At 53.3% G+C, this 14,706-nt stretch overlaps 1 protein-coding gene across 1 annotated transcript in view; it reads right to left on the reverse strand.

Moving 5' to 3' along the window:
• Positions 1 to 14,706, reverse strand: part of ELAVL1 (ELAV like RNA binding protein 1) — a 36,821-nt gene that overhangs the window by 17,943 nt on the left and 4,172 nt on the right. Inside the window, exon 2 of the mRNA XM_080815380.1 lies at positions 7,119 to 7,306. Within this exon, the coding sequence (XP_080671506.1) occupies positions 7,119 to 7,290 (172 nt within the window). The 5' untranslated portion in view covers positions 7,291 to 7,306. The remainder of the gene's footprint in view (positions 1 to 7,118; positions 7,307 to 14,706) is intronic.

Raw genomic sequence — 14,706 nt, forward strand, 5'->3', positions numbered from 1 at the left:
TGGCCGGGCTCCCAGAGTGGTCACTGCAGAATGCCAGCTCTGCCCTCACCAGAGCCACAACTCTCAGGGGCCACCCCACAGACAGGTGCCTCCTCCTCCAGGATGTGATGACAACAGCAAGTTTTCTTTCTCCCCAACAGTCCCTCCTCAAGCTCCTAGTCTTCTACCCATCCCATCGAGATGGCCCCTAAGGGTTCTCCTCTGGCTCTTGTCTCAGTCATAATTCTTCCTGAGTGGCCTCCCTGAGCACCATGTACCCACACCTGCCAATGTCACCCAGGAAGTCACACACCGCCAGATGGCTACTGCCTCCTTTCCCAGGCTTGCTCTCCCTCCCCCTCAATGAGCCAACAAGTATTAACCAAGCACCTACTATGTGTCAGGACCCATGCCAGGCTGGCCAGGGGTTCGACGATGATCATGACGGACAGCTTGTGCCTCAACGAATGTCGCATTCCAGTGGGCAAGCTGGATGACAAACCAGCATGAAACCAAAGAACAAAACCGCCACCAAGGTGCTATGAGGACAGTCCCCGCTGTAGTTGAGAGGGACCGATGGGACAGGGCTGGGGTCGACAGGGTAGCTGGGAATGCCCTCTGAGGAGCCGATGATTGCAGTAAAACCCTGGGATGGCTGCGGGCAAACAGTCCAGACGGAAGAGCAAATGCCAAGTCTGTGAGGCAGAGGGGACCTTGGCGTGTTCCAGGAAATGAAAGGTGACCAGCACAGTTAAACAAAACGAGCTGGGAAATGGCCCAGAGGTGGCTACTGGGCGGGGTGGGGCCGGGCCGCCGGGCCCAGGAACGAGACCAGGTGTGGATGCACAGGCTGGGGCAGCAGCGGGAGGACCCACCACAAGGACCCGCAGATTGGCTGCCGTAGGAGGGAGCTCAGAGGAGGCCGAGTTTCCCTAAGTGCCAGGGAGTAGCTCCCCACCAGCATGCCCAGCCCGGGCCTTCTGGGGCCTGGAGCTGCGTGGGGTGGATCTCTGCACACCCCGTTCTGGGTCTGGCCCTGTCTTCTTGGAGTCTATTCAACCCTCTGTGGTGGCCACCTGCGTGGAGTGGGAGGGCAGGCAGCTGAGGAATGAAGGGGAGCCCCTGGTTTGCACCCACATGAGGCCACACACGGAAGTGCCAAGTCCCGGCCTCCACCCAGCTGCCGCCCATAAAGCAACCGTGTTCAACTCTGGCTGCTTGCTAGAATCACCAAGGCAGCTTCTAAAAACGATCACTGCCCAGGTCATAACCTGAACCAATGACAGCGGTATGGGGGTGTGTGGAGTAGGAGGGGAGGCGGCATCAGTTGTTTTGAAAGCTCCCCGGCGACTGCAATGAGGAGTTGAGAGCTGCTGCTGGAAGTGAGTGAGGAGAGTGGGGCCCTCCAACAGCGCAGAAGCCTGTCGGTACGGCTCAGAGCAGGCGCCTGGGGGAAGGCCCTCACCTCCCCAAGCAGCCCCCATGTTACTGCTTCTCTAACAGGGTCTATAAGCCATGCCGGGCAATGACACAGCTCCCAAGGCCTGCCTCAGCCTGAGGATCCAAGATGTCAGGCAGGCATACTTCCCGTCTTCCTACAGATGACTCTCCTGTCCCCTAGAGGTAGTGAGCCTGCCAGGATCCCGGCCATGAAGGCGGATCAGGGGCGGCCCCCTCTCATTCAGGGCACTGGAAGACGAGCCCTGACGGAGGAAAGTCTGAGTCTGGTGAGGAAAAAGGGGTGCTCAGGGGCAGTGCTCGGGCCAAGTATGGACCCTGCACAGGCCGCTGGGGCTTAAGGAGGGCAGGACCTGCCTGGAGTCAGTGCTGGCAGGTGAGGGCAACCAGAAGCCCACAATGGCAGATCTGGAGAAGAGGGGAGCAGGCAGGAGATGAGTGAGTGAGTGAGTGAGAGAGAGAAGAGGTAGGGATGAAGCATGAATAAACTCAGGCTGAGGCCAAGGGGCGTCCTAGAGGCCAGCGCTCCCCGTGCTTCATGCTGCCCTCAGCTCTCGCTCCCCACGCTGCAGGCAGAGCTCCGAGTCTCTGACTTGCTCCCGCAGCAGCACAGTAACCTCCACGAAGGTTAAATCCGATGTGCGGACACCCTGGGCTGGCTGATTCAGGGGGCCTGGGTGGGGCCTGGGACGTGTGCTTCTCCAAGGAGCTGCTGCGGGTCGGCGGCCAGCACTCCGAGAGCTGCTGCCTGGAGGAGACCCAGACTGCCTCCTTGCAAAGCACTGCCCGTGCCCTGCCCGGCGGCCTCACAACCACTGCTCTTCCAGTTCCAAACACTGCCCTCTCTCTAGACAAGGTCAAAACCGAGAAATGATGCCCTGGCATCTCCTATTACACTCGCCGACCGGAGCAGCCAGACACTATGTCTCTCAAATTGACCCCGGGGCGGGCGGCTGGGGGAGGGGAGCACCTGTGGCCAAGGCCGCCCCTGCAGCGTGAGAGGGGAGGGAGGGTCAAAATCTGCCTTTAAATGTCTGGGGGCGCTCAAGGGAGGACTTCACAGGGGAGAGAGGCTGGGTCTTAGTGGAGGCAGAGGAGTGACTGAATTAACGAAGACAATAAATAAGACACAGCAAATGTCCCCAGAAGAAAACGGGCAAAGGACAAGAAAGGTATTTCATAAAGGAAGAGTACGAACAGCCCGTAAAGACATGAAACCAGATGAACGTCATTAAAAAGTGAATGACTACCCCAGCCAGATGTCACCTTTCACTTAGGTTGGGTGAGAGAACCCCCCGCCCCCCCCCAGCCTAGGGGATGGTGGGGCGGGGCAGAACAAGAGTAAACTGGTGATGGGTTTGAGTCGGTACACGCTGTCCCCTCTACGGGCTCACCTCCAGGAAGACCTCCAACGGCAATAACTGATGAGTGCGGACGTGCACCAGGATGCCAGAGGTTTCCATAAACACGCAATACGGCTCTATCCTGTTGTACACTCAGAACCGCCATACGACAGGACCCCGTGTAACTGTTCCGGTGAGGTAGTTACACTCAGTGACAGAAAAACATTCACAGGTACAGAAGTCAAGGTTCTCGCACGGCTTGGGTGGTGTGAGCCCATTTTTCTAAAAGCGCACACTTGCTCATGACCACAAATGTGGAAAGAAACAGGTACGGAAGGACACGAACTACACAACTAACAGGATTTGGGGTAATTTAAACTTTTTTTTCCGTCTTGCCTCATGTCGTTTTTCTAGAAGGAACAAAGGTCAGGCTGGCTCGGTGTGGAAGGGCTTTCCCGTAGAGGGAACAGTATTCACAAAATCACAAGACTATAAGAGCCAGGGCATGCTGGGAAACGACAAGCAGCTCAGTTGGGCCTGAGAGGAGGGTCAGTGGACAGCCGAGTGGCTGGGGAGGAGGAGGACAGGTCCCTGAGGAGACTTGGGAGCTGCAGGCGGGGTGTGGGCTTTGACAGGACAGTGCAGGAGGGCAGAGGCTGATTCCTGGGCCATATGGCATCTGCAAAGGACCGGACACCAGGCCAGAAAGCAGGGCAGGGCTGCACGGCAGGGCTAGCTAGAATTGTGGATGGACACGCAGCAACAAATGCATGTCCCCAACACAGGCGCTGGGGCCTGGCAGCCAGAAACACCCTGAATCTTGAGGCCAGCCCGTCAAACATTCCCAGCATCCTAGCCACCATCCGGTCCTCACTCCTGTCGCCCATGACTGGCCAATGGTTGGCACTCGATAAATATTTGTTGAGCAAATGAATGGCCATGCTGATTAGCATCTCCCTCTTCACTAGACGTACTCATTCATTCATTCAACAGGCACTGATTATGACTATCTAAGGAGCTAATAGGGTCCCTGCCTCTGAAAACCATATGGACCTCCTGGACAAGAAAGTTCTAACTTAGCACAGTGTGGAAACCCACCCGGCCATCTGCGCAGTTGCTATGGGAACCCAGACAAGGAGCATCTAACGCTGACACAGCTGGGCCAGGAAAGGTGACCTGAAGCAAGCAGGGCCTGGGAACTGACAGTGACAGGAGCACATGCAGACTGTTTAGACTCCTTTGCCGCAGTGAAGAGAACCTTCTGGAGGAAACACGGGTGGCTAGTTAGGAGGCCAGAATGCCAGTGCAGGCAGAAGACCACGTGGCCTCATCTGGATCTGTGGCGGGTAGTGGGGCGGGGGAAGGGGTGGAAGGAAAGGGATGGAAGCATCCAGAAGCAGGAGTGCCAGCCAGGGACACACATCAAAGGTCATGCTTAGATTTCTGACTGGAGTCACTGAGTGAACACTGGTGCCACCTGGTAAGATGCAGAGGCTGGGGAAAGGCTGGGGAAAGGCTGAAGGGGAGGGGTGGAGGGGTGGAGGGGTCTGAAGGTCGGGAGAACATTCTCGTTGAAGCACAGGTGGACGACTGAGGCTATAGGAAAGCTTCGGGGGTGCATCCGCTCTCCCTGGGGGAAGCAGCAGCTTGGGAATAGCCCTAAGGACCGTCTAAGTTAATGGTCAGGAAGGAGCTGTAAGAGGGAAAGCAAGGCCTCAGGGCTGGGAGAAAGCTAGGCAGGTGGTTCACGGAAGCCAAGGAGGAGGGGAAGCTTCCAGAAGGAAGAGAAGACAATCAACCGACGGCTCTGTGAATGGGAGGGGAGGGAAGACAAAAGCTAGAGCAGCCAGGAAGGATACTGGCGACACCTGGCAACGTCTAAGGGCATTTTTTTTTTTTTAGTTGACACGACTTGGAAGATGCCACTAGCATCTAGCAAGTGGAAGGGATGCCGCTCCACAGTCCGCAACGTAAGACGCAACCTCCGCCCCCAAGAACTGTCCAGTCCCAAGTGTCTCGAGTAGAGACACTCTGAGCCGGAGGGTCAGGAACCTCAGCAAGGATTCTTTTAAAGAGAACAGACACAAGCATGTCTGAACGCTGGCGAGGTGATCGCGAAGAGACCCGGGCAAGCAGGTGCTCGTCTAGCCTGAGGTTCCCAGGACGTGGAGACGGGCAGGGGTGGAGATGGCTGTTATTTTCCCAGTGAGGTGGGAGGCAATCACCGGCCCAGGGTGAAGGGTGCAGACGCGGTTGCTGTGGGGGCCGGGGATGCCTGCGTTGTGGGCTGAGCTCCGCTGGGAAGGGGCTTCGAGAGGGCACCCATCTATCTGCCTGGACGCAAGACTCTCTCCAGGGTGGGCTTCGTTAGCCCGGCCAGGAGGGAGCAGCTGGACAGACACTTCCCTGCCTGGGGTTTCACCAGAGCAGCCTAACAGAGGGCAGAGGGGCCGTGCAGCCGGCGAGGTTGCCGCACACCAGCGGCAGGAGGAGAGAGGCGGATGCAGTGCGCCTCTCCTGAAGGTAGGCTGCTTTCAATTTAAGGAACTGCTAGCAAGGCGCAGAGCTGAGATTGGAGCCTGCGACCACAGACTCCACAACTCTTCGTACGTCACACTTATCTTGCCCGAAGGGGAAGAAAAGTTTATCTCTGAACTGAAATAATTTCCAAATTACACTTTGTTGCCTTTACCCCATTCCCGAAACCAGTTCTCTCCGGACTGATCTTGCCAAATCTAGGTGTTCCTATCCTCAGAGCTCACATTCCTTTGAAACCACAACAAGTGAACAAAGAGTCAGGTACCGTGAGAATGCTGGCAAAATTGGACTGTAATGTTCAGGAATATCCACGGGGCTAAAAATTCCCTTCCGTCAGAACATAAGAGGAGAAAGGCAGGACTTGTTAGCAGCATAGGAGAATTTTAAAACGCTTCTGAAGAAGGACTCTTATGCAGATGGTCTCCTGAAACAGGAGAAAGATAATGGCTTCTAGAACATTCTAACACCCTTAAAATTTGTGTATTATCTACAATTCCTGGTTAGAAGATGTTTATTAAATCACAGACTCAGAATTGGAAGAGTCCTTAAAAAACTTCTGAAGTCAGTGCCCCCTCTGATGAACTAATTCCCTACACAGTAGTCAGCCGGCCTCGACAGGATACAGCCCAGAGACAGGCAACTTCAGGTTCCCGGCAAAAGCTGAGAATCGATGAAGTAAGATGATAGGTACATAGGGCTTAATATATCACTTTCATGCAGATCAGAATACAAGATATTATCTTATTTCCATAATAAAGTTGTTCTTGTGTTTTGTTTTTAACTTTTAAATGAGTTTTCAGTGCAGAGAACCACAGTCTCACAACCCAGGGTGGCAGCCAGAGCCCTCTTCGGTGGGTGGCGGTGGGGGGGGCGGCTGTCTGCCCATTCCTCAGCTCACCGGAGCAGAGAGGAAGAAGGATGAAGGAAGAGGATGCGGCGGGGGTGGGGGAGAATAAGGGTAGAAAGAAACGGAGCAGGAGACAGGAGGAGGAGGAGGACAGCTCCTTAAAGCAATGTTCCTCCACAGGGGCAGAAGGAAGGAAGTGCTTCGTAGCACCTGATCTTTCCATGTTTTCCTCCTTGAAATCATACTCTCGGGTCGGAGGCTGCGCCGTAAGGACAGCCTTCCCAGGTTTCTGCAAACCCTTATGAGGCAGGTGAGCACTAGGACGTAGGAGCCACCATCCCCACTTTAGGTGTGGGGACACTGAGGCTTCAAGGTCGCATGCGGAGGCAGTGGAGAGCAGGGCTCTCAGCCGGCATCCAACCAGCCAGCCTGCCTGTTGATCCACGGGGAGCCCCGCTCTCACCCACCAAGAGTTCAAGCTCCGCGTGTTTCAGGTGTCCCAGCTGATGGTGTGACGGCAAGCAGCACAGGGATACTCCGTGTTCTGCCACGGGCCTGACCGCGCACGGGGACCCAGAAAGACAGGGGAAGGGCCTGCCTGGACCAGAGTCCCTTCCACGCATGGGACCAAGCCAGGCCGGGCTGTCACGCATGTTCTCTGCTCTCTTCCAGCTGTCAGAGCCGTCCCCGTTTCTGGTGTCCCCTCGTCTTCCCACCCCTCCCACCATCTCACTTTGTACATGCTCTGTCTCATGAGGAGCTTTTCCTTTTTTGGAAACCGATGTCCAATCTGCCACCAGGGCGGTGGCACAATACAGTCTGAGATAACAACGGAACCTGACAACCGTCGTCGCAGGGCTGTGGCTCTTCTGCCCTGAGGAACCGCGGGCACAGAAGCCGGTGCTCAGTGGGACCCCCCAAGTCCCCCCTACAAACCCTCTCGGTTTCTTTACCTGCTACTTTATCCCGAATGAGTTTTGCAGACTCGACTTCCCCGATACTGCTGAACAGACTCCGCAGCTCATCCTGGGTCATGTTCTGAGGGAGGTAGTTGACAATTAAATTCGTTCTCCCGATATCATCCCTGCAGTCTTCGGCCATGTGGTCTTCATAACCATTAGACATTGTATTTTTTAAAAATCTGTGGAGGGGGGAGAAAAACCAAGTAAGTTCCACATGTCCATACTGCAGAACATTAAGGCGAAACGAATGACTGGCACTTAGGGTTTTTTCTTTTCAACACTGCAAGTTCAACTTCACATAAAAACCCGCACGTGGAGGTTTACGGCAGCTGAAGGCAGCCGGCATGCCCTTCAGTAGGCGAAGGAAGAAACACGCTGCTATCGTCCGCGGCCTGCACACAATGGAGCGTTATTCGGTGACAGGAGGAAATGAGCTCCGGAGGAGGCCTTAACTGTGTAACGTTAAGTCTGAAAGGCGACACACCGGGTAACCCCGGTTATAGGACATCGTGGAAGAGATGAAACCCTAGAGCCGGTAAGGAGACCAGTGGCTGTCAGGGCTCAGAAGGAAGGGAGGGAGGCACAGAGGAGCGCAGAGGACTCAGCGTGGTGAGGCTATCTGGGTCATCCTGTCATGGTGCATACAGGTTAGCACGCATCTGGGCGAAACCCACCGAAGGTACGACGCGGAGACTGAACCCGAAGGCAAACTATGCGCTTGAGCTGATCCATATCTGGCTTGTGGATTCTAGCAAAACACCACACCGACATACGATGTCCCTAAGAGGGAAGACTCTGATGGACACCTGCTCTGTACTTCCTTCACAGTCTTTCTGTAAACCTGAAACTGCTCTAAAACAACAGCCGTCTCTACTTACTAGGGCGTTTCAAAACCGCTACGAACGGGGGCGCCTGGCCAGCTCAGTCAGTGGAGTGTGCGACTCTAGATCTCAGGATCCTGAGTTCAGGCCCCATGCTGGGTGCGGAGCTGACTTCAAAACAAAACAAAACAAAACACCAACAACCAATTCCAGCACCATCATTCAAGCTCCTGCGAAAAGTGTTTGGTTTGTCTCGAGAGCTTTCCAAAGCTTCCGTTCGCCTTCTCGCATCTCTGCATGTACCACAGTGCAGCTGGGTGCTGAGGAGGCCGCGATGTGCACCTGAGCACCCCGACTCCGGCACCCCGTCTCTGTCCTCAAGCAGGGAGACAATGGTTTCCTGCATCCCTCTGTCCCAAAGGCCATAGCGACTGAGCTGGTGAAGAGGTCAGGGTTTCTCTACCAGTTGGAGGAACATGGTCTTCAAAGCTTGCAAGCTCTGCAATGCCCTTAGCCGCCTGCAGAGGTTTTCTCTCTCAGTGGCAAACACCACGGCACAGAGATGGCTTCAGAGGAGAGTCCGGATCAACGCAGCCGAGAGCACCGGGACCGCTCTTCTGAAAGCACGACCAGCGCTGGGCTTGCTCACAAGTCCTGCCGCGCCCGGCCACGTCATCTAAGATGTCCCACGTCCCTGCCTCTAAATATTCAGGCACTCACCCCCATGGGGCTGAAGTGTCATCACTGGAAAAAGGCCCCGCGGCCCACCAGCCGGGAGGTCTCGGGGGCAGCCCACCCTTCTCCAGATCCCTCTGCCCAGCCCTGCTTTTATGCTTGAAAACCCAGTGCCCGCTGTCAGGAGCACTCAGCCTTCTTTAAAAATAGCCTTGCCAGTGGTTATATAAAAACCTGAACACAGCTCCCACCTCCCCCCCGAGTCAGCACTGAGAGAGGACTTAGGTGTGGTTTTGGGTTTGGGTTTTTCTTCCCCTGCTGGAAACAGGTGGGACTTCTCTACCTTCCCGCCTCCTGATCTGCTTCGGACTATACACAACGTGCAAAGTTAGGGCACTCTCCCAGTATTTCTTTTATTTACTTGAAAATGTTTTATGCTCCCTGTTCTTTATAAAATAGGTTAGCATCTAAAGCCTAAAAGAAAATACTAGAAAGTCAGACTTCCAAAGATTAAGTTCTGTGTGGCAAGAGGCACCACACGCAGACAAGCAGCGGACTTGGGAGAAAATGCTCGCTACCTACTACATTATTTAGGCCGGTGGTTCTTGGTGTGGGTGATTCGGCCCCCCAGGGGACACTGGGCTGTGTCTGGAGACATTTCTGGTTACGATGACTGTGGGTGGTGATGTGCCACCGGAACCTAGTGGGGAGAGGCCGGCGGTGCCACAAGGCCCCGGGTGGGCCCCACAACCAAGAATTGTCCAGCCCCCAATGTCAACACTCCCAACGCTTAGACCACTCGATCCGGAGCATCAACAAACTCACCAGAAGGAAGACACATCCTTAACAGAGAAGGGGACAAAGGATATGAGCCTGAGCCGCAACTAATAGACGCCAGCAATTCAAATGCTAATAAACCAAGAGCCCAAACTCACAAATGAGGAAAATGTGAAGTCAAAAGAGATGCCACCTTCTGTCGGTCAGATACAAGACCGCCCAGGATGGACAAAATCTAGCGTCGTAGAGAAGGCTAAGGCAGACGGACACCCTGGTGCGCCGCTGATACAAGCGTGAAACGCAACAGCCCTTCTGGAGGATGCCCTTGACTTTCAAACCAATGCCACCCTCTGCTTCAGAACCGTCGGATCTGTTCTCCAGAAATAATCACACACGTGCGGGGAAGTATGTGTGAGTACCCCACGACCCTATAGCGGGTACAAGTGAAATGCTGGATATAATCTAAATATGAATTAAATAAACACCAGTTTTCAGGAGAAAGCATGCGGCCACCAGCATTCATGGGCTTAATCATGAAAAACTCCACAAATCTGTTAACACATCTGCAGCGTGAGGCTTTCAGATAGATCATCAGCTCAAACACACCATTTGCTGAAGCCTGAACCCAAGTGCAAGGGTTAACTCTGAAAAATTAAAATGCACATTTGCTCAAAATGTGATTCAAACATTTCTCTTCTCCCTTCCTTTGTTTTTCTTCATCCCTCCCTCTCCTCACCTTTGTTCTGAATTAGGGACCTACTCTCCCATCTTCTCCCTCCCTCCCCCGCTTTCACAGACGATGACCTGAGCAATAATGACCCCATTCTCATTATTCACAGTGGGGTGTCTTGCATGCCCAGTAAAAAAGATGACTTTCTTAAACAGTGGATGGCCCACCACCTGTTTGTAGAAATAAAGTTTTATTGGCACACCGCTATTCTCATTTGTTTATGTATTGTCTGTGGCTGCTTTTGCACTACAGTGACAGAGTTGAGTAGTTGTGACAGAGACCAGATGGCCCAAAAAGCTGAAAATATTTACCATCTGGCTCTTCACAGAAAAAGTGTGACGACCTCTGTTCTAAAATGTAAAAAAAGAAATTTTCTAAGGGAAAATCTTTGTGACACAGGGTGAGGCGAAGATTTCCGAGATACCACACCAAAAGTACAATCCATTTTTAAAAAATTGACGAACTGGATGCCATCACAACGTAAAACTTTTGCTCTGCAAAGCTTACAGGCTACAGAGAGGAAGAAAATATTTGCAAATCACATATCTGAAAAAGGACTTGCATTCCGAACATATTTTAACTCTCAAAACTTAATAAGAAAACAACCTAATTTTAAAGATGACAAAAGACACGAATAAACAACGCACCAAAAAAGATATACGGATGGCAAACAGACACGTGAAAAGACGTTCGACATTATTAGTTATTATGGAAGTGCAGATTAAAACTACATTAAGATACCGTTACCCATCTGGAATGAGGATCAAGACAATGCCACCCATTTAGAACGGTTAAACCAAAATAAAACAAAAGCAGGCAGACGACAACAAAACAGACATTATCAAGGATATGGAGAAACCAGAATTTTCATGCATAGCTGGTAGAAATGTAAAAATGTTAAAGTCGCTTTATTTTTTAATTTTTTAAAATTTTATTTATTTACTCGACAGAGCACAACCAGGGAGAATGGCAGGCAGAGGGAGAGGGAGAAGCAGGCTCCCCGCAGAGCAGGGGGCACCCAACGTGGAACTCGATCCCAGGACGCCGGGATCACAACCCGAGCGGAAGGCAGTCGCCCAACCGAGCCACCCAGGTGTCCCTTAAAGTCGCTTTAGAAGACGTAAGGGCAGTTTCTGAAACATACGCTTTCCAAGACTCAGCAATTCCATACTTGTAGTCATACAAGAGAAATGCAAAGCTACGTTTGAATAAAAACCCACACGCAAGTGTTCACAGCAGCTTTACTCAGTCACACCCCAAACTGCAGCAGCCCAGATGCCCTTCGAGCCATCAGCGGCCAGACTAGGGAAGGCCACCCAATGGAGCTCTGCTCCCAGTAAGAAAAGTGCTACCATCCACGCAACTTGAATCAGTCTCAACTACACTCCGCGGAGTGAAAGGAACCCGACTCCGAGGCTGCGTAGTGTAAGGGTGCGTCCTGGCAAAAGCAGAACTGCAGGGATGGGCCAGTGGTGGTCAGGGGCAGGGAGCAAGGGGGGGCGCTGAGTACACGGGGGGAGCACAAGAGAGCACTTCTGTTTCTTGGGGACTGTACCTCCCGTGTCTTGACAGTGGAGGTAGTAACACGACTCTATGCATTTGTCAAAACTCAAAGAACCCTACACCAGGATTTCAAGTGAACTCGAAAATAAATTTTAAAAGATTTAAAAAGCGAGCCTTACGCCACAGCACGCGGGGTCCTCCCGATGCCCCCCGTAAGGCTGAGCAGCCTCTGCGGACCCAGTTCTTAGGTCCACTGCCCACAGCAGAGAAACCCAAATCCCAAACAGAGCATGGCTTCTCAAGGCTTCAGGGCCGCACCGCCCTGCTCTCTGTGTTCCTCCCCCTGACCTTCCAAATCCACCTCCCCGGTCCCCGGCCAAGCCAGCTTCTGTCAAGCACCAACCACAGCTGGGCCTTTGTCTCTCCCCGACAATCAGTGACTTCCAAGTTGTAGCCACTTCTGGCCGCCCCTTGGCTTGTCGGGCTGTCTCCTCTGGCTCGGGGGCTCCAGGGAGACGTCTCCAGGTCAGCACATCCGGAGGCCCCTGTCCATGGCCCACTGAGGCTCAGAGGCTTCGGTACTGTGCTCACGGGCAGGGTCAGCCATGGCGCAGTTCATGGCAGCGCGGGGCCTCCAACGGTCCCTACAGAGCAGCCTCCCACTTCGCAACGTGGCCCTTCGCTCCAGCTTCTTCCCTAGAGGGCGGCAGACCTCCCTATCTCCGTGCCTCTGTTCCGGCTGCTCCTTTTACAGACTGTCCGCTCTCTCCATCACCTCCTCACTCATCTGCGAAACGTCCCCCCGGACGATAGGTTGCTCCAGTTCCCTGGGCCCACGCGCCATTTAGCCCAAGACTTTACAGATGCACGAATCACTCTAACTCCTAATTATCTGCTTTTCGCCCACATCGTTGGTGAGAGCCTGGAGGGCTGGTGGGGTCGGGGATGGACAGACACCAGGTCTCAGAGTCACCTGGGAATCATGTATATTTGCCACTTCACGTTAAAGGGCAGCTGAAAATTGTACTAACAGTCTTAATATAGCCAGTACCTTACTTTTTGTTGTTGTTGTTTTTAAAGATTTACTTACCTATTCTAGAGCGAGAATGCAAGAGCAAACAGGCAAGGCAGAAGGGGCGGGAGAGGGACAAGCAGACTCCACGCTGAGCACGGATCCCAACGCGGGGCTCGACCCCACGACCGCGAGATCACAACCTGAGCTGATACCCAGAGTCAGATGCTCAACCGACTGAGTCACCCAGACGCCCCAGGACCTTACTTTTACTTACTTACCCGTCCCATCTCACAGAATCAAACTCCACTGTAGAGGGCAAACAGGGAAACTTAGTTTAGCAAAGCAATTCCTGCTGAGCTGGGAACATTTCCAGTAAGTGCATGTACCATGGAGAAGCCCTGTTTGGATGATCTCTGAGGGTTTTCAGCCCCATTGCACTATTTTCAACAATTCTGGTTGTCTGTGAGACTTCAGCAATGCTGTTCCCATCAGTAGTATTACCACTATGCACATAGGGAAGAGATATGTGTATAAAGGACGTGAAAACTTACACAGGTAATATACACGTAAAGCACCAAGACTAGTTCCCATTAGGCACCCCTGAGAATCTGTCTCATTTGATATTCACAGAGCAGCCTTGCTGAACTACTCAAGCCGGAGCAAAACTAGAACAGTCAAATATGTCCTCAGGCTCAACCTTGACACTTCACACATCACATGATGGGGCTTGGACTCAATTATTTCTAAGGTCCCTTCCAGATGTAAAATTCTGAGTTCTCCAAGGTAAAAGCCTCAGGAATGTCAGGTCACCCAGGAAACACTCAAGGGTGCCAGAGCCAAAGTGAATGTACCACCTGACCCAGTTATAACTGCTATGCCAGGCGAGGGCTTAAGTGAACACGGCACATATTTCCTTACTCGCCCCTTCCCGCAGCCCCCGGCGCGGAGAGCCGCCGGACCCGGCCAGCCCCGGCTATGTCACAGCAATTCAACATCCACCAGGCTGAAAAGCTTTGGGTAGAAGCACATCAGGTGCAGCCAGTGTCTGGCCCAGTCCGAGTGCTGCGTGGGCCTGCGGGGACACGACTGGCTCCACAGCCCTGTGAAAGAGTTCTCGCTCCTTCCTGGCTGGTCAAGGCCACTCCAGGGCTCTTGCAGAGAACCGCACAGCAACATGGCACAGCAAACGCCCGGGCTGCGGAGTCTGATAGACCTGTGCCCCAATACTACCCTACTGCTGATCAACTGAACGACTGTGGGTAAGGCAGTTCCTTTCCTGGAGCCTCAGTCTCCTCGTCTGTGAAATGGGGAGGGTACCACCTGCTTCGCAGTGCTCAGCATAGCTCCTGACACTTGGTAAGCGGCCACTTCATCCGCCTCCAGGTCCACGAAGGAACGCTTCAACTCTTTGCCCCGGAACCCTGGAAATGATCCAAACAGCTGATGCCATTTCTAATAGGCCTGGGCTCCATGGGAGTCACAGGGAGTCACACCAGTCAAGGCTCACTACTCCAGCCTCACGTATGTGGAACACCTTGGTGCTGCCTATGCTCACTCACCATCAACTGCACACACCAGCTCGGATGGGTCACCTGGCCTCTCACTCTGCCCGCCAGAGACATGAACTTTATTCCAGCCCTGTCCCCTTCCTCCGACTTCACTTATAAAACCGAGGGCAACGTAGGCCTCCCTGACCTCCCAGTCTCCAACTGCAGGCACCCTCAAGTCCTCTCCTCTTGTCCTTGTCCCCCTCTTCAAGCCTCTTCTCCCCCTGAGTTACTTCCCCTGGTGGCAGGACACATTTGTGCCCCAAGCCACCTCTCTCCCTCCCCCATACCTAAGCAGGCACCAAAATCTGCCAGTTGCACATCGGCAATGTATCTCCTTCTCCCCCATCTCTCTGCCACTATTCTGGTTTGGGTCCCTTTATCCCTTACCTAGACAGAGTCCCAAATGGTCTCCCTGCCACGTGGTTATCTCAAACCCAGTCTCTGCAAACCCAACCAGGCCTTTTCCCTCCAAATCACTCCTCTGCCATCTGTTTCCCCCTCTGTGAAT

This window comes from Martes martes (assembly GCF_963455335.1).
Source record: "Martes martes genome assembly, chromosome: 1".
NCBI classification, from domain to species: Eukaryota; Metazoa; Chordata; class Mammalia; order Carnivora; family Mustelidae; genus Martes; species Martes martes.